This window comes from Asparagus officinalis, chromosome 7 (genome assembly GCF_001876935.1).
Source record: "Asparagus officinalis chromosome 7, Aspof.V1, whole genome shotgun sequence".
Classification (NCBI taxonomy): Eukaryota; Viridiplantae; Streptophyta; class Magnoliopsida; order Asparagales; family Asparagaceae; genus Asparagus; species Asparagus officinalis.
In genome coordinates, this window is record NC_033800.1 from 67,724,572 (window position 1) to 67,743,001 (window position 18,430).

Sequence of the window (18,430 nt, forward strand, 5' to 3'; positions counted from 1 at the left end):
AAAAGAGCCCAAAAGAATTCATTCAATGGGTCTATCTGCAACAATAGAGCTACAGGGATCCCCCGCAAGTGAGTGATAGTACAGGGATCTATCAGCAATCAACACAATTTTTTTTAAAATCATATAGCACCTCAACATCATATGAGAAAACTTATGATTTATCAGCATCTTTTTTGTTTGGGTATCACCGTGAACTCCTACACTAGCGCTCAATTGCGGATAGATCCCTGTAGTTCTACTATTGCAGATAGATCCCCAGAGTGAATTTTTTTAACTCTTTTAAAGGTCTATTTGTCAAAAACAACTTTCCCTTTCTCTAAGGGTAACAAGGTCAAAAGAAAAATTCATTCCAGAGGTCTACCAGCATTCAGCAACAATAGGCTTATAGGGGGTCTATCCACAATTGCCCGATAGTACAGGGAATCTATCCACAATTAACCTTTCTATTTTCCATAAGAAAAGTGTACTTTTACGTTTTATTGAGCAAACATGGGCTAAGAACAGTGAATTCCAAATTCAGAAGCACTGGTGTTTTATTTATAGTGCAGAACAACTAAAAGGAAATGCAGAAAATAATGAGAAGAAAATACCTGCATTTCTGTGGAAATCCATATACTGTTAAGGTGTGGAAAATGCTCACGAATGCGAGCAGCAAGTTGCATGTAGCTTTCAAATCCAACTACCTTCATTTCACAAGCTTTATCTCCCATTCTTACATGCATACTAAGAAGGGGTCTCGGAATCCAGGGTCTATGATTGGACCATACAAACTGCTCAATATCACCTTGAGAATTGTTGAAAGCCGTCTGAAAAGGGAACAAGAACAACTGCTTGCACATTATTAAATATATCCGCGACAGGTATTTTTCTTCAATGTATTTGATCTTCAAATAAACAATCATGCTAAAATTTCAGTTAACAAAAGTAAGAGACAAGTATGAACACTCCTTGATTACTGTCTATAAGAACTTAGCAAATTTACATTTCACTTATGAACACAGCATTTATGAAGCAAGAATCTGAGCACGTGTATTCTAGTAAATCAGACATGGATTTATTTTATATCATTTTCCAGTCAACTAAGAAAGAGGCTACAAGCAAGTAAAATTAAGAGAGAGGGACCCCTAAAAAACGTAAAAAACAAATTAATGAGGAACTCAACCAAATAAGCAAGAAAATTGTATTAGATCAGGAGGATAAAAAAATTTAAACAAACTAGAATATAACAACAAACAATTCACTAGGGAAATAGACGATGTGGATTATAGTAATAAATGAAAGGGAAATATATTGATTGAATCTAATGAGAGATACAGGATTGATATATATAGTACAGGGGTGAAAGCTATACAAGGGGAGTAGCCTATACAAGGAGAGTAGCATATACAAGGAAGGAGAATAATGAAAAATAAGGAATAGAATAAAATAATTATTTATTTCCTAATATCCCCCCTCAAGATGGACGATCTGGACAGGAGACCAATCTTGTTGGTTAAGTCATCAAAGCGTTGTCGTGATAGCGGTTTGGTGAGTATATCCGCGAGTTGGTCATGACCAGAGATATGAGAGACTCGTAGTTTGCTAGCCTGAACGTGTTCCCGAATAAAATGAAAATCAAGAGCAATATGCTTCATCCGAGAATGAAAAACCGGATTTGTACTGAGGCTTGTGGCACCAACATTGTCACAGTAGATGGGAGTGGGATTAACAACAGGATAACCCAGTTCACTAAGCAAATCATGAAGCCAGAGAAGCTCAGCACTGGTAGCCGCAACGGCCCTATATTCAGCTTCAGTGGAGGATCTAGCGACAGAGCGTTGTTTCTTAGAAGACCATGAGATAGGAGAATTCCCAAGATAAATAATATATCCTGTTGTGGAAGTGTAGTCATCCTTGTCTCCTGCCCAATCTGCATCAGAAAAAGCATGAAGAGATGGAGATGGGTGTCGTGATATATGAAGAGTAACGGTCCGGAGTGCTAGTCCAAAAACGAAGAAGGCGCTTGAGTGCCACCCAATGATCCGTTCGTGGGTGAGCCATATACTGAGATAGTTTGTTTACCGCATACGCAATATCTGGGCGAGTGAAGGTGAGAAATTGTAATCCACCAATGAAAGCCCGATATTCTGTCTGAGCATCGGTTGCCTCGTGCCCCGCGGCCGCAATGAGTAGTGGTGAGACAATCATGGGAGTAGAGACAGGTTTTGCAGTGATCATGTTGGCCCGGCTGAGTAGTTCGAGAACATATTTCCGTTGACTGAGCATTAACCCAGTGAAACACGGAATAACTTCAATGCCCAAGAAAAAGGAGAGATCACCCAGATCTTTGAGAGAAAAGCGCAACCCAAGATGTGAGACAAAACGGGCAATAAGATCAGAGTCGGGACCAGTAATGATGATGTCATCGACATACACGAGTAAGTAGAGCAGACATTTGTCGGTCCGAAGAATGAATAAGGACGAGTCAGCAACGGAATTGACAATTCCGTAGCTGAGAAGATAGCAGCGGAGAGCAGTATACCAGGCACGAGGGGCATGTTTGAGACCATAGATGGCTTTCATCAGCCGATAGACATGAGTGGGCTTGGTAGAATCGACAAATCCCGGCGGCTGGGCCATAAAAACATTTTCATCCAGAGTTCCCAGCAAAAAAGCGTTATTGACATCCAGTTGTTTCAGGGGCCATGCTGATGATACTGCAATGGTGAGTAAGAGCCGAATAGTGGCAGGCTTGACAACTGGACTGAATGTTTCTGAGTAGGCCACACCAGGACGTTGATGGCAACCTTTAGCAACCAACCGTGCCTTGTAGCATTCAATGTCCCCATTCGGTAGATATTTCACTCGGAAAACCCAACGACATCCCACAATATTATGAGCTTCTGAAGCTGGAACAAGATCCCATGATCATTTGTCAGTAAGGCCGAGAACTCGGCATCCATTGCCTGACGCCACTGTGGATGACGTAAAGCCTGAGCCACCGTGTGAGGTTCACTAACTTTTTCCTGTAGCTGCACACTCAAATTCAATTTATTAACGGGCTTGGCAATGTTATTCATACTCCGGGTGATGATGGTACGGGCGGGAGGAGCATCCAGAGATTCGGCACCAGACAGAGACTGTTCTGCCGTGATTTTGTGCGGCAAGGAAGTTTGGGACTGGACTGACTCAGACGACGAACTGAACGATGCAGAAGCGGAGTCAGACGGAGCTGGGGACGCTGACATATGGTTGGGCGAATTAGTTGGGTGAGGCAGTGGAGACGTGAACCGCAGACTGGTGGGTGGAGCGACTGCAGGAGTGACAAGGGGTAATGTGATAGTGCACCATGCATCCACAATGGCAGGAGAAATATCAGGAGCTGTGGAGATGGTTTGAAACGAAAACACGGTCTCAACAAAACGAACATGTCGAGAGGTGTAGATACGGTGAGTTTGGGGATCGAGACAGTAATAGGCACTTTGAGTGGCCGAGTAGCCGATAAAGACACATAGGGTGAATTTTGGTTCAAGTTTGTGAGAGGTGTATGGTTTGAGCCAGGGATAACATAGACAGCCAAAAATACGAAGCTTGCTGTAATTTGGAAGATGACCAAACAGACATAGATATGGTGATTTTTGAGAAAGAGTAAGAGCAGGCAAACGGTTAATGAGGTAGGAAGTAGTGGTGAACGCTAAAGACCAGTATGGAAGAGGCATGCCAGCGTGGGAGAGTAGAGCAAGACCCGTCTCAACAATATGTCGATGACGTCTTTCAGAGTAGCCATTATGTTCAGGTGTATGAGGTGGAGTAGTGAGATGAGATATGCCATGAGTGCCAAGGAAGGCAGACATACCCACAAACTCACCACCATTATCAGAATAGAGAGTTTTAATAGAACAGGTAAAGAATTTTTCAACAAGGGATTTAAAGCGCGTGAAAACTCTAAGTGTATCAGATTTTCGTTTGAGAGGGTAAAGCCAGATGTATTTTGTATGATGATCAACAAATATAACATAGTATTTAAATCCATCATACGACACAACAGGAGACGTCCAAACATCAATGTAGATAATTTTAAGTGGAGCAGTGGAAACAATAGTAGATAAAGAAAAGGGGAGTTTATGCATTTTATTGATAGCACATGAGTTACAGTGAGAAATAGAATCCGTAGCAACTACTTGACCAAGATGTGAAAGTAAAGATTTTAAAATTGGTTCAGCTGGATGACCAAGGCGTTGATGCTAATTTATTGACGATACTCTAGATACTAGACACGAGTGAAGTACGCCGGGATTCCACTCATAGACACCATTACTGGCTGGACCCTGAAAGAGAGTATCCCCCGTGCGAAGATCCTTCATAACAAAACAAGTGGGTAAGAATTGGATAGAAACATTATTTTCAAGACACAGTTTGGAGACAGAAATAATATTACGGGTAATGGACGGAACACACAACACATGAGATAATGAAAGAGAGTGAACAAATGTGGGAAGAGAAAGAGAGCCCGTATGGGTAATAGGAAGAGATGTACCATCACCAATGACAACTTCCTCAGTTCCATCGTATGGATGGTGCAGCGCAAGATTAGCCAAATCACTAGTGATGTGATGAGATGCTCCACTGTCCATTAGCCACGCTCCGGTGGTCGGTGCCGCAGTAGTCATTCTTACTTGCGGTTTATTGTTGTCCCGGGGAGGAGTGACATGTGGGAATTACTGGCGGAACAGATTGCATTGAGAGACAACATGACCTTGGGTATTGCACCACTGGCACTTGCCGAGGTAGGCTTTCCGCGGGCGACCACCATTGGAGGAAGACTGGGCCGGTGCTGATGACGACGCCGCTGTCATATTCCATGACTGTGTACTGAGTGCTCCCCCAGGTTGCTGCCAGGTGTGCTGTTTCGGACCATGATGGTTTCGGGCAGCCGATTTTGTCGAGACGGCATGGGCCGAGACAGGGGCAGCAGCGGGTTGAGGAAGAATCGGCCTGGACATGATCTCAACTTCTTTGTTGATAAGTCTCTCGTGTAATTCCGCAAAGGAAATTACACTCTCACGGGCAACAACCGCCTCACGAACAGATTTGTAGGAATCGTCTAGGCCATCAAATATTTTGTCAATTATGTCTTCCGTATCCATAGGTTTGCCAAACAGGTTTAATTGATCCGTTAGATTTTTGATAGCTTGCATATATTCCGAGACACTCTCTACACCTTTGGTGAGATGTTTGAGTTGTTCCTTGATTTGTTTGATATGGTCACGTGTAGGTTTGGAGAAGGTGTTCGTCAGAAGATCCCACGCCTCTTTCGTGGTGTTTGCCTGTGAAACAAGCGGGATGAGGTTAGGTTCAAGAGTCCCGAGGAGAGCACCAAAAAGAAGACGATCCTGACGGATCCAAGTGAGTAGGGCGGTGGCTTGAGCAGCAGGAGGCGCCGGAAATTTTCCATCAACGTATTTGAATAGATCATATCCAATAAGAATGGCAGTGATCTGAGTTTTCCAGGAGAGTTAGTTCTTCTGGTTGAGTTTCAGACAGTTTGAGAGAGTAAATAGAACAAAAGGTTTGGAGGGTTCTTGATCATTGGTTAGAGTTTTTGATTGGACCTCATCAGAGGTGGAGGAATTTTCGAATGCCATTTAGAGAGAATGATTGATGACGAACACAAGGAGGAAGATAGAGTTTTTACGATCTCTGCTCTGATACCATGAAAAGGGAAATATATTGATTGAATCTAATGAGAGATACAGGATTGATATATATAGTACAGGGGTGAAAGCTATACAAGGGGAGTAGCCTATACAAGGAGAGTAGCATATACAAGGAAGGAGAATAATGAAAAATAAGGAATAGAATAAAGTAATTATTTATTTCCTAATATTAGCATATACAAGGAAGGAGAATAATGAAAAATAAGGAATAGAATAAAGTAATTATTTATTTCCTAATAATAAAATGTCAATTTCTTACTCTTTGAGTTGGGAGTATCAACTATGTGAACCCCTAGCATACTTTGGTTGTTTTCCGAGGACAGAGTACAAGATATTACTATTCATTCCTGAGGGAGGAAAATAAAGATCCCTATGTGCTACCATTAGAATGGTATGCTTTGATTTACTGATGTGTGTCCAAGCGTGAAGACATTCAAGATATATAAATTGAGAAATCAATGATCGTGAGAAAATGTGCATACATATGTATGTGTAACTTCTAAGCACGGTCGTGAGAAAAGCATGCTGAACAAAAACAAATAAATTGACTAATGCTAGCATTTACAAATTATTTTTAAAGGAGAGCATAAACAAGCAAAGAAATTAAATTAGTCAATACCTTGGGCCAACCAGAAGGAAGACTACCAACAACCATTTCTGCAGCTTGTAAACCAAATGATGCATGCCTAGCCACATTTAGCAAATGGCATGTGTACTCAGTTTGAAACCTCATTAGATATCGTATTGCCTGACAAAACAATTAAAGGATAGTTAAATAATCTTTATAAAATGAAGGTGAAAAAGAGTTCATTATAACACAATATGAAATGAGAAGAAAATAATTCAGATAAAATTTGCAGAAACAAGACTTTGGTAGATGCTGAAATGGCAGACCAATCAGACATCATGTAAACTCTTCTATCAGTAGATGGCATTTTACAAGTTAATAAAGGCCGTAAGACAAATAACAAACAAAAGAGTTGATTTATAAATAAATTTAGACCTTATAATCATAGACAACTACTTTGCCCAAAGTCTCAGGATAATCTTTTTATCCTTCTCATTGGTTTTTATGCCTACAGCTTAGCAACTTCATATATTTGCTTTTTCACACACTTGCATTTAATATAGGAAGCTGCAACTTGTCAGCTTCTAGCTTCAATATGCACAAGCTTGGTTTGAGAAGATACACCAATTTCAGCAATAGAAACGACTTCATAGAACTGTCATGATTCCCAATTCCCAACTTCTATTATGCTGATTTGCTTTGGATTCAGATGCAACTATCATGCCATTCACCTAGACCAGGAACTTTTTTCTTGTGGGAGGAAACAACAATCTAGACCAGAGGCTTAAAATTAAGGCACATAGTCCTTCTATAGATAGCCCAATCCAAAAATCATTAAAATCGAGAAAAGGACTAGCCATATGTGAAGCAGCAAAAAAGACTACTGAACCGTCCAGCTCCAAAAAGCTAACCCTCTGCCAAGGATCTCCTCATATCCACAGTCTACAAACTCAGTAGTGGCCAATATAGCCATGTATTAATTGCAATTGGCCAATCTCGCCAGTATCTATCAGTTTTGACTAGATTGGATCACCATGCTTAAAATCTGATATGAATGGTCAGTTGTCATTAGTTAATGTTGCTATTTTGTTGGCCCAAAATCTGGCCCGTTACCAAAAGGCCCAGCTCCCCACTGTCTTTTGCCCTAGCCCATCTCTAACCTACCCTACGCGATGGTACTCAGCCTCTTCCCATCTCCTACCCGATGGTACTCAGTCCCTTCCCATCTCTGTGTCCTGATGGCTGCCGCTTTGAGTCTCATCTCTCATCCCTGTAGGTCGGCTGCTACCACTCGAGACCCTAGGTTTTTCCCTCTCGTGTCGGCTGCCCCCTTCTATTTAACTCGAAGGGCTGGTAGTAGCTCGAGGTGGGGAAGACGAAGAGGCAGAGAGTAGAGAACCCCATGTGAGCTTTGTGCTCTAGCTTTGTGCGATCCTCTCTCCCTTCTGTGAGCTTTGTGTGATCCCTTAACCAGTGGCGAGTTTCCCTTTAGTCTCGGTGGTGCACAGGAGAGGAGAACAGGAACTGGTTGAGCAAGCTTCTGAGCCAAACATCGACGACAACGATCCTCTACAGTGGTATCAGAGCCTCGTTGAGTCGTCGTCGTTCAAGCCGCTAGACCGCCGAAATCATATCGCCGCTGGACCGCCGCCGCACTGCCGAGCAAGTGGGTAAGGTCGAAACTCTCTCCTAGAGTTTCGCTCAGGTATATTGACTGAAAATCCAACCTATCTATTTGTTGGAAAATATTTCATGTTTGTGTTTCTGCTCGTGCGAAAATATTTCCTGTTTGTGTTTCTGCTCGTACTAGTTGCTAAAAATTTTTTTTCTTGTTTTGTTTCTGCTCGTGCTAGTTGTTGTGATACCATTTTCTGATTTTTCTGTGTGAAAAATGTCTGCTGCTAATCAATATGGTATGGTTCAATATGGTATGGCTCCGTTCAACGAAAAATTTGATTTTAGCATTTGGAAACAAAAAATAAAATGCATGTTAATTCAACAGAAGTCATTTAGGAGTGTTGGTTAGACTTATTTGACTTCTGACACTGAAGAAAAAAGAGCTGAAATGAACGAAAATGCTTGTTCCACAATTTATTTGAACTTATTTGACTCTGTGCTTAAAAAAGTTAGAATTTTAGAATCTGCTAAAATCCTTTGGGATAAACTTGAAGAACTCTATACTGAAACATCTTTGCCCAGTAAAATGTTTTTGCTTGAAAAAAATTTCAAATTTAGATTGGATATGTCTAAGGACATTGAGGAGAACCTAAATGTTTTCACAAAATTTATTTCAGATATTAAGTTAACTGGTGATAAACATATAGACAACTATACTCCTATTGCCCTTCTAAATGCTATTCCTGACTCATATAGTGATGTAAAATCTGCTATGAAATATGGTAGAGATGAGATTACCCTTGACATTGTGATCAATGGTCTTAAGAGTAAGGAATTAGATTTAAAACATTCTGGGAGAAATAAAAATTCTGGTGAGGTTATGCATGTGAGGGGTAAGCCTCAGAATAGGTCTAATAACCAAAAGAATACTAGTAATGGGGAATCAAGTAAGAAAAAATTTGAAAATGGAAGAGGTAGATCTAAGTCCAGGTTTAAAATTAAAAAATGCTATAAATATCATGAAACTGGTCACTTTATTAGAGATTGTCCTAAGCCTAAGAAAAATCAGCAAAATGATCATGCTAATATGGTTGTCTGTGAAGGCAAATTGGGTGAAATTTTTATGATTAATAATCTGTATGATTATGCATATTTAAACTCTTATCTGATCTTTTGTGTAAATCAGATTGGTTGGTAGACTCTGGTTGTACTTTTCATATGACTCCTTTTAAAAACTTGTTTTCAAACTATAAGAAAATAGAGAATGGCTTTGTGTCAATGACAAATGAAAAGAAATGCAATGAACTTGTTTTCAAACTATAAGAAAATAGAGAATGGCTTTGTGTCAATGACAAATGAAAAGAAATGCAATATTTTAGGAACTGGTGATGTATGCCTTAGGTTTTCTTCTAGTTTTGTGTTTACTTTGAAGGATGTTAGGTATGTTCCTAATTTACGTTATAACTTGATTTCTTGTGCATCTCTAAAAAATGATGGTTTAGAGGGAAAATAGGGTAAAGGGGTTATGAAAACTCTGAAAGGATCGCTTGTTATTTTTACTGCTGAAAAACAAAATAACTTGTATGTTTGTCATGCTGAACTAATACTTGATTCTGTTAACTCTGTGATAGGTGATAAATCTGTTTTATGGCATAATAGATTAGGTCACATGAGTAATAAAGGATTAGAAATTTTACATAAAGGAGATCACTTTGGTAGTGATAAAATATCCCTCATCCCTTTCTGTGAATCTTGTGTGTTAGGAAAACAACATAGGGCTATTTTTCCTACTTCTTCCTTTCCTAATCAGTCTAAGTGCACTAATGTTTGAATATTTGCATGCTAATGTGCGGGGTCCCTCTAGTGTGCCTACGCATGGAGGGAACCAATATTTTCTTTCCATAATTGATGATTATTCTAGAGTGTGCCTACGCATGGAGGGAACCAATATTTTCTTTCCATAATTGATGATTATTCTAGGAAAGTTTGGATTTTACTCATGAAACAAAACCAATATTTTCTTTCCATAATTGATGATTATTCTAGGAAAGTTTGGATTTTACTCATGAAACAAAAAATCTAAAGTTTTTGATAAATTTAAAAACTGGAAAATTATGATTGAAAACCAAACGGAAAAGAAAATTAAAACTCTTAGGACAAACAATGGTCTTGAGTTTTGTAACAAATAATTGAATGATTTGTGTACTACTTAGGGTATTAAAAGGCATAAATTTGTACACACCCCAGTAGAATGGGATTGCTGAAAGGATGAATAGAACTCTCTTAGAGAGGGTGAGGGTTATGTTGGCCACATCTGGGCTCTCCAAGAAGTTCTAGAGAGAAGCTGTTTGTACTGCGGTTTATTTGATTAATAGGTCTCATTCTGTTCCCTTAGGAGAGAAATGTCCTGAACTTGTGTTCACGGGCAAACCTCTTGATTTAAATAATTTGAGAATTTTCGAGAGTGCTGGCTATGTGCATCAAAAGATTGATAAGTTAGAACCTAGATCTAAGAAATATGTTTTCTTAGGATATCCTGAAGGGGTAAAAGGTTATAGGCTTTGGAATAAGATTGAACCGGGGTTTAAGGTAGTGATAACCAGAGATGTTTTTAATGAAAATAAATTTTCTTGTTTACCTTTATATGTTCCTATTCCTAAAAATGATGCTCCAAATGAGGTGGAGCAAATGTCTATTATTAATCAACCCAAATCACCTCCTGAAGAAAAATTAAATGATATAATTATTAAAAATCAATATGAGATTATTCCTAATGAGGTGGAGGCTTGGAGCATGATATGCAGAAAATAGATAACATGCATGATTTGAATGATTATCAACTCACTAGGGATAGAAATAAAAGAAACCATTAAAAAACCTGAAAGATATAGAGATTGCAATTTGATTGATTGTAATTGTTGGCCTTCTTGTTTTGATGATGTTTAACAAACAATTTACCACTAATGTTGTTTGTCTAGTATTTGTGTATTCTTATTTATTGTAGACAAACAACGTAGTTGGAGGTTGGATGGAATAGAGCTTCAACGATGATATCCAATGGAGGTTGGCGGAATGACGGTGAAGCCTTGCTATTCAAAGTTCAAGATCCAAGTTAAAGCTTCATCCGCAAGATTACCTAGAAGAGCATATTGAAGACCAATCAAGCTTGGGTAATTTAGTTTAGGAGTTTATATTATGTGTGTTATATACTCTAAGCTCAATTATCTATACACACACATTTATTATTGGTTTCTTCGTATATATATATATATAGTCATATATATATATATAAGTTTTGGTTTCTATGCATATATATAGTTATATATATACATACATATGTTTTGAGTTTTTATGGTTATATATATGAAATTCTATATTTCATATTTTCTATTATGTTTTTGAAAACATTGCATAGAATATGCAATTTTGTGAAAATATTGTATTCTTAGTTTATAGACTTCAATATCAGTTTATACATGTTTTACTAAGTCTACAAAAACATTTCACAAAGTTTTAAAAGTTGGTTTAAGTCAAAATATCAAAATATCAATTTTCATATTTTCATGTTTTGGACTATTTTGTAAAATGATGATATTTTTCATTTGGGAAGTCCTTTTTCGAAACCAGTCGTTGTAGCATGTTTATTATCATGTCTACAATCATTCCCCAAAGTTTTACATTTTTTGGAATTTATTTGATATTTTTAAACAGCATTTCAAAATCAGATAAACAGTTTTCATATCAGTTTTCGGTCGACCGTACCGGTCGACCGAACCTGAGGTCAAAAGTTCACTGGGCGACAGAAAGCCTGTCGGTCGACCGGTCCGGTCGACCGATGAAAATTTTCGGTCGACCGACGAATTTTCCGGTCGACCGACGAGTGATTTTTCTGCTTCCAACGGCTAGTTTTTTGACCGTTGCCTTGGGGCTGTTTTGTCTTTTGTTTTTAACAAGGGTTTTAGTTTGGTTTAAGTGTGTTTAAAAAGCTTTTAAGCAAATTGAGAGTTTGTTTTTGTGATTCAATTCTACAAGAGCTTGAGGAGATCATCTATTGGTGTTTGGGCATTCAACTATTCTCCCTCCAACTCTTGATATATTGAGAAGTTTTCTAAACTCTATTTCTAGCTTTTTTATATATTTGATTATCATTGTTATTAAGCTAGAACTACATTGAGTTTAGTTTTGATTTATATCTCTTTGTTCACACACAACCTTTTGAGCTTATTGTATTTACATTCATAGTATAATTTGGGGTTGTGGGTTTGTGACTAAGAGTTGTGCTTAATTGAGTTCTCACCTTGTTTTGAGAACAATCATTTGTCATATTTGTGCTTATTGTGAGAATCACTTTGTAATACACTTGTACACCGAGTGAGGAGTGTGTGGTGAGAGTCGGGGATCGTCCCAAGAGGAGGGGCGTCGGTTGACGTGCCTAGGGAGAGGTTGTAACCGAGCACTTGAGGGAGACACGGCTAGGTCCAACACTTAGTGGGTGTAGAGTGTGATTGCAAGAGTGTGAGTTGTAGAGTTTTCGGTTAGCTAGAAAACCGAGTGTGTAGAAGAAGTTCCGGCTTCCAAACCGGTTTGTGTTAGTGGATTTCTCCCCGGGAGTGGGGAGCGGAGACGTAGGACGGAAGGTCCGAACTCCGTGATCATATCTTGTGTTTGAGTGTGCTTTGGCGTTTATTTATACTTGGGTTTATATTTCTTATCGCCATTGTCATTAGCTCATCATTTATATGATCCACTATCTAGTTCACTTTGTTTACCCCTTGTGTTAGTTTATATATCCTTGCATATATATATATTTCATCATATAGGATATATCTCATTGTTTACATTGCTTATCCTAGCTCATATATCTTGTGATATTTCATACTTGCTAGGATAACTTGTTAATTAGTTTTTAATTGGCATTTAATCGGATTAGATTAGCATAAGACCCTAATCACCCCCCTCTAGGGTCTAACAGTAATATGTCTGAGTTTGCCTTAATTGTGAATAGAAACCCCAATCATATTAATAAAATAACATGGGCTTATATAGGCCCCCTACAAATACATCTTACAAATAACCCCTTAACTATTCTAATATGTCAACACTCCTCCTCAAGATGGGCGTAAGATATCCACTAAGCCCATCTTGTCACATCCTCTAACCATATCTACTGAGCTAAGTCCCTTAGTCAGACAATCTGCTGCCTGATCTTTAATTAAAACATGACTTAACTCCAGTAATCCACTGTCCAACTTCTCTTTGATGAAGAACTTATCGATCTCAATGTGTTTGGTTCTATCATGTTGCACTGGGTTATTAGCGATACTGATGGCTGACTTGTTATCACACCACAGCTTCATCTTTGCTCCTTGATCCAGTTTTAGCTCCACCAACATACTCTTCAACCACAACAATTCCGCGACTCACAAGGTCATAGCCCTATACTCTGCTTCAGCTGTTGACCTCGCCATCACTGACTGTTTTTTGCTCTTCCACGAGACCAAATTGCCTCCTATAAAGATACAGTATCCTGAGATGGACCTCCTGTCATCAGCACAGCTAGCCTAATCTGAGTCACAATAACCCTCAATGCTCATATGTTCATTCTTCCTGAATATCAATCCTTTTCCTGGGACACTCTTCAAATACCTAAGAATCTGGTACATTGTGTCCATATGACCCTTCCTCGGATCATGCATGTAGCGACTTACCACGCTAACTGCAAAAGAGATATTGGGACGTGTGTGACTCAAATAGATCAACCTGCCCACCAGTCTCTGGTATCTGTCACGATCAACTGGCTCTCCAGCCTCAGCACCCAGTTTGAACTTTTGATCGATCGGTGTAGTTACAGGTTTACACCCTAACATCCTTATTTCTTTAAGAAGATCCAGTGCATACTTTCTTTGGAAGAGAACAATCCCCTCAGCTCCTCGAGCCATCTCTATCCCAAGAAAATAACGAAGCAAGCCAAGATCTTTCACCTCGAATTTCTTACCCAGTCTCACTTTGAGTTGAGCAATCTCCTTCTCATCATCTCCTGTAATAATCATATCATCCACATATACCGCCAGCATGGTAATATGACCTCCACTTCGTCGAAAGAACACGGTATGGTCGGCGTTGATCTGCTGGTACCCCATACCAATCATAACCCTCCTGAATCTGTCAAACCAAGCACGAGGAGACTGCTTCAGCCCATAGAGAGACTTCTTCAATCTGCAGACCTTACCCACTGTCTGATCTGTATCAAATCCTGATGGTATCTCCATGTATACCTCCTCCACTAGATCTCCATGAAGAAATGCATTCTTCACATCTAGTTGGTGTAACTTCCATCCACCATTTATTGCCAGAGAGATTAAGGTCCGAACAGTGCTCATCTTCGCCACCGGTGCAAAAGTCTCATCATAATCGATGCCATATGTCTGACTATACCCTTTTGCCACCAGACGAGCCTTGTAGCGCTCAACTTGTCCATCTGGATTCTGCTTCACAGTGAAGACCCACTTGCATCCAACTGCTCTCTTCCCTTCTGGTAGTTTTACTAGCTCCCAAGTGCGGTTCTTCTTAAGAACCCCTAGCTCCTCGTGCATAGCCGCTTTCCACTTTGGGTCCTTCTTAGCAACCTGTCAATTGTTAGGTACAGTAACAGAGTCCAATGATGCAATGAATGCCCCATGTGCAGGATGGATGTTAGAATATGATACAAACTGAGCAAGATCCCAATCATATCTATCGGAAGGATTTTCCGCATTACTACGAGTAGTCCTCCGTACTGATATTGGTGTGGGAGGAGTAGGGAGAGGAATGTTATCACCTTAGGATGAAACAGATGGTGGTGTAGGTGTTTCAGGAGTCGAGGCAAGCGTTGGCAAGAGACTTGGCAGCACTAGTGGCACTGTAGGTACTGTTCTTGCAATTTGCTTCCCCTTTCTACTATAGGTTAGTAGCTCCCCCTGAACCGTGAGCCTAACACATCTTGTCTCATTTTTCTTTTCTTCTTCATTCTCCTGCTCCTCCTCAACCAATTCTCCCTCCCAAGGAATCGATACAGAAATCGATTTCTCCACATTGTTCACCGATCTCTCACAATTCTCCTCCTCTCGCCTCATACTTCTAGTATTGGGCGAGTTACCAACGGATGAATTTACCTTCCGAGTGTAATATGGCTCGAGTTCTCGAAAGTGCACATCCATGCTCACAAACAATCTTTTCTCTACCGGGCTCCAGCAAACATATCCCTTCTGAGTAGCAGAATATCCCACAAAGATGCACTTCACAGCTCTAAAGCAAGTTTCCCGACAGATGGCATATTGTCCTTCACAAAGCACACACAGCCAAACACTTTAAGTAGAAGAATCCCACCATTATCTCCCTTCAATGTTTTAAACCATACATAGTCCGCTTTCTTACATGATGATCTTGATAAAAATATTTATATGCACCAACCTGAGGGCTTTGTGGACCCTAAATTACCTGATCATGTGTGTTTGTTAAAAAAGACTTTGTATGGTTTAAAACAATCACCTAGACAATGGAATATTAGATTTGATAAATGCATGCAATCTTTAAAGTTTAAAAGAAGTTCTGCTGATCATTGCTTGTATTATAAGAATATAGACTCTGTGCCTGTATTTCTTGTAATTTATGTGGATGACATGTTGATTGTTAGTCCTTGATTGAAGTCTATTGAGCATGTTCAAAAATGTCTTTGTGAAAATTTTGACATAAAAGACTTAGGTGATGCTAAAAGAATCCTAGGCATGAAGATTATTAGGGACAAAAACAAATCTACTCTAGTTTTAAATCAAAGTTCATATGTTAAAAAAATTTTGAGAAAATTCTCTATGTCTGATGCCAAATCTGTGAATGTGCCTCTTGCTTCCCATTTTGTGTTAAGGATCAGTCCCCCAAGACTGAAACTGAAATAAATGATATGAAGAAGGTGTCATATTCGAATGCTATAGGATCGGCCATGTATCTCATGGTTAGTACTAGGCCTGACATTGCATATGCGGTTAGTTGCTTGAGTAGATACATGTCAAACCGTGGTATGCCTCATTGAAATGCCTTGAAGTGGCTTTTAAGATATTTGAAATCCTCTGTGGATGTAGGATTAACCTTCTCTAAGTGTTCTGAAGGTGTCAAACTAGTTGGCTATGTAGATTCCAATTATGCAAATGATAGAGATAATAGAAAATCTACTACTTCCTATGTGTTTACTTTGTGTGGCTCTTGCATAAGTTGGAAATCTTAACAACCCATTGTTGTTTTATCTACTACTGAATCTGAGTATGTTGCTACCACTAAAATTTTTAAAGAAGCTATTTGGCTTAGGAGCCTTATATCTGAAATTGGTTTTTTTGATAAAAATATGGTTGTATTTTCTAATAGTCAATCTGCTATTCAACTTTGCAAAAATCCTGTTTTTCATGATAAAACTAAACATATTGATGTTAGATTTTATTACATTCGGGATATAGTTGAAAATGGTATTGTCAAGTTAGAGAAAATTCCCTCAGTCGGGATATAGTTGAAAATGGTATTGTCAAGTTAGAGAAAATTCCCTCAGAATTTAATCCTGCTGACATGGGTACTAAGTGTTTGCCTGCTGAAAAATTTATCTCGTGTCAAAGAATCTTGAATTTTAACTTTGGGTGATTTTTCTTTGCTTTGTGTGTTGCCTTTGTGGCCTATTAACTTGCTTTGTGCTTGTTAGTAGCTTTGTGATTTTTTTCCTTTGAACTCGATGACCGTTTGGTAGAGTTCGGTCCTTTGTGGACTCGGTATGCTTGGTGATCTTACCCCGATCTTTGTGATCTGAGTTTACTTTATGTATTCTCTTTCATTGCTTGTATCTTCTTTGTGATCATACAGGTAATAATTTGACGATGATGAGTTCTGCAGTTCCGTGTTTTTCTCAGTGCACTACCTTGGGTCGAAGGTGGAGATTGTTGCTATTTTGTTGGCCCAAAATCTGGCCCGTTACCAAAAGGCACAGCGCCCCACTGTCTTTTGCCCTAGCCAATCTCTAACCTCCCCTACGCGATGGTACTCAGCCTCTTCTCATCTTCTACCCAATGGTACTTAGTCCATTCACATCTTTGTGTCCTGATGGCTGCCGCTTTGAGTCCCATCTCTCATCCCTGTAGGTCGCCTCCTACCTCTCGAGGCCCTAGGTTTTTCCCTCTCATGTCGGCTACCCCCTTCTATTTGACTCGAAGGGCTGGTAGTGGCTCGAGGTGGGGAAGACCAAGAGACAGAGAGTAGAGAACCCCCTGTGAGCTTTGTGCTCTAGCTTTGTGTGATCCTCTCCCCTTCTGTGAGCTTTGTGCGATCCCTCAACCAGTGGCGAGTTCCCCTTTAGTCTCGGTGGTGCACAGGAGAGGAGAACAGGAACTGGTTGAGCAGGCTTCTGAGCCAAACATCGACGACAACGATCATCTATAGTTAATATCAACAATATTGGGTCGGTTTCAACTACTTCAGATAGGAATGCTTAAGAACTAATATATGGGAAATATGTGCCAGTAGTTGCAGATAATCTAAACCTTACAATTAATACAAGAGGTATTCATCCAACTTGTTATCTATAAAAGTTAAAAGGGTTCTCTACCCAAAGGTAACTACAGAAATAAGAAAATAAAGAAATCCTGATTTTAGAAGCATGCTCCATATTTAAAGAAATTTTAGTGCACCTTTTCATAAAAACTCCCCAGATAAAGATCAGATATAAATTAAATATACCTGTGCTCGCCACCATCTTCTATCCATCTTACGGTGGTGCAACAATAAGCTTCCATCAATATTTGTTGTCGGCTGCAAATAAATCCATGGTTCACCCCACACTCTGCATGTCAATACCAATTCTAGAATGAAGTCAATAATTGAAGGCACCCCCTCTCTTATTAGGATACACGAATATATATAAATACACTACCTCGGTATTCTCCCAGACCATATCTCCTTTGACGTGTAATTTTCCTTAACTGTTACGACTTTGTTATCCCATGCTTCCTTACTCTTCATTAGGTCAATTGCTCGCTCTCGACATTCTTGTGACGCCTCGGGCAAGAAGTAGCAAGACCAGTGAGATCTCGATGAACCTTCGAAATAATCATGAACTATTACGAATAGGTATATCTCAAATGAAACAAGAAGTGCATGTACCCAAAGTGAAACAAAACATGAAGATATTTGTTAGGGTTAATTACGGATAGACCCTCTGTGCTATCACCAGTTGCGCATAAACCCTATGTAGCTCTGTTGTTGCAGATAGACCCCCTGAATGAAATTTTTTTACTTTTGGCTCTTTTACCCTCAGATTATGAGAATATAATTTTTCTGACAAATAGACCTCTTGAAGGTAAAATCATCAAAAGAGTTACACTTATGCGTCCATATGCAATCGGGCGATAGTACAGGGGGTCTATCCGCAATTAACTATATTTGTTATTCTAAATGAAGGTGCAACCTTGACAGCCATCATGATCTGCTCTGTTGTAGTAGTTTGTAATGAGAACTCGGTTTTCATTGATAGCAATAGCAA

The 18,430-nt window shown here is 39.3% G+C and overlaps 1 protein-coding gene across 1 annotated transcript in view; it reads right to left on the reverse strand.

The window, feature by feature from the left end:
- Window positions 1–18,430, reverse strand: part of LOC109849645 — a 23,154-nt gene that overhangs the window by 895 nt on the left and 3,829 nt on the right. Inside the window, 5 exon segments of the mRNA XM_020419502.1 lie at window positions 591–806; window positions 6,316–6,444; window positions 17,629–17,731; window positions 17,822–17,987; window positions 18,356–18,430. The exon segment at window positions 18,356–18,430 is cut by the window's right edge and continues 9 nt beyond it. Coding sequence (XP_020275091.1) covers window positions 591–806; window positions 6,316–6,444; window positions 17,629–17,731; window positions 17,822–17,987; window positions 18,356–18,430 — 689 coding nt within the window.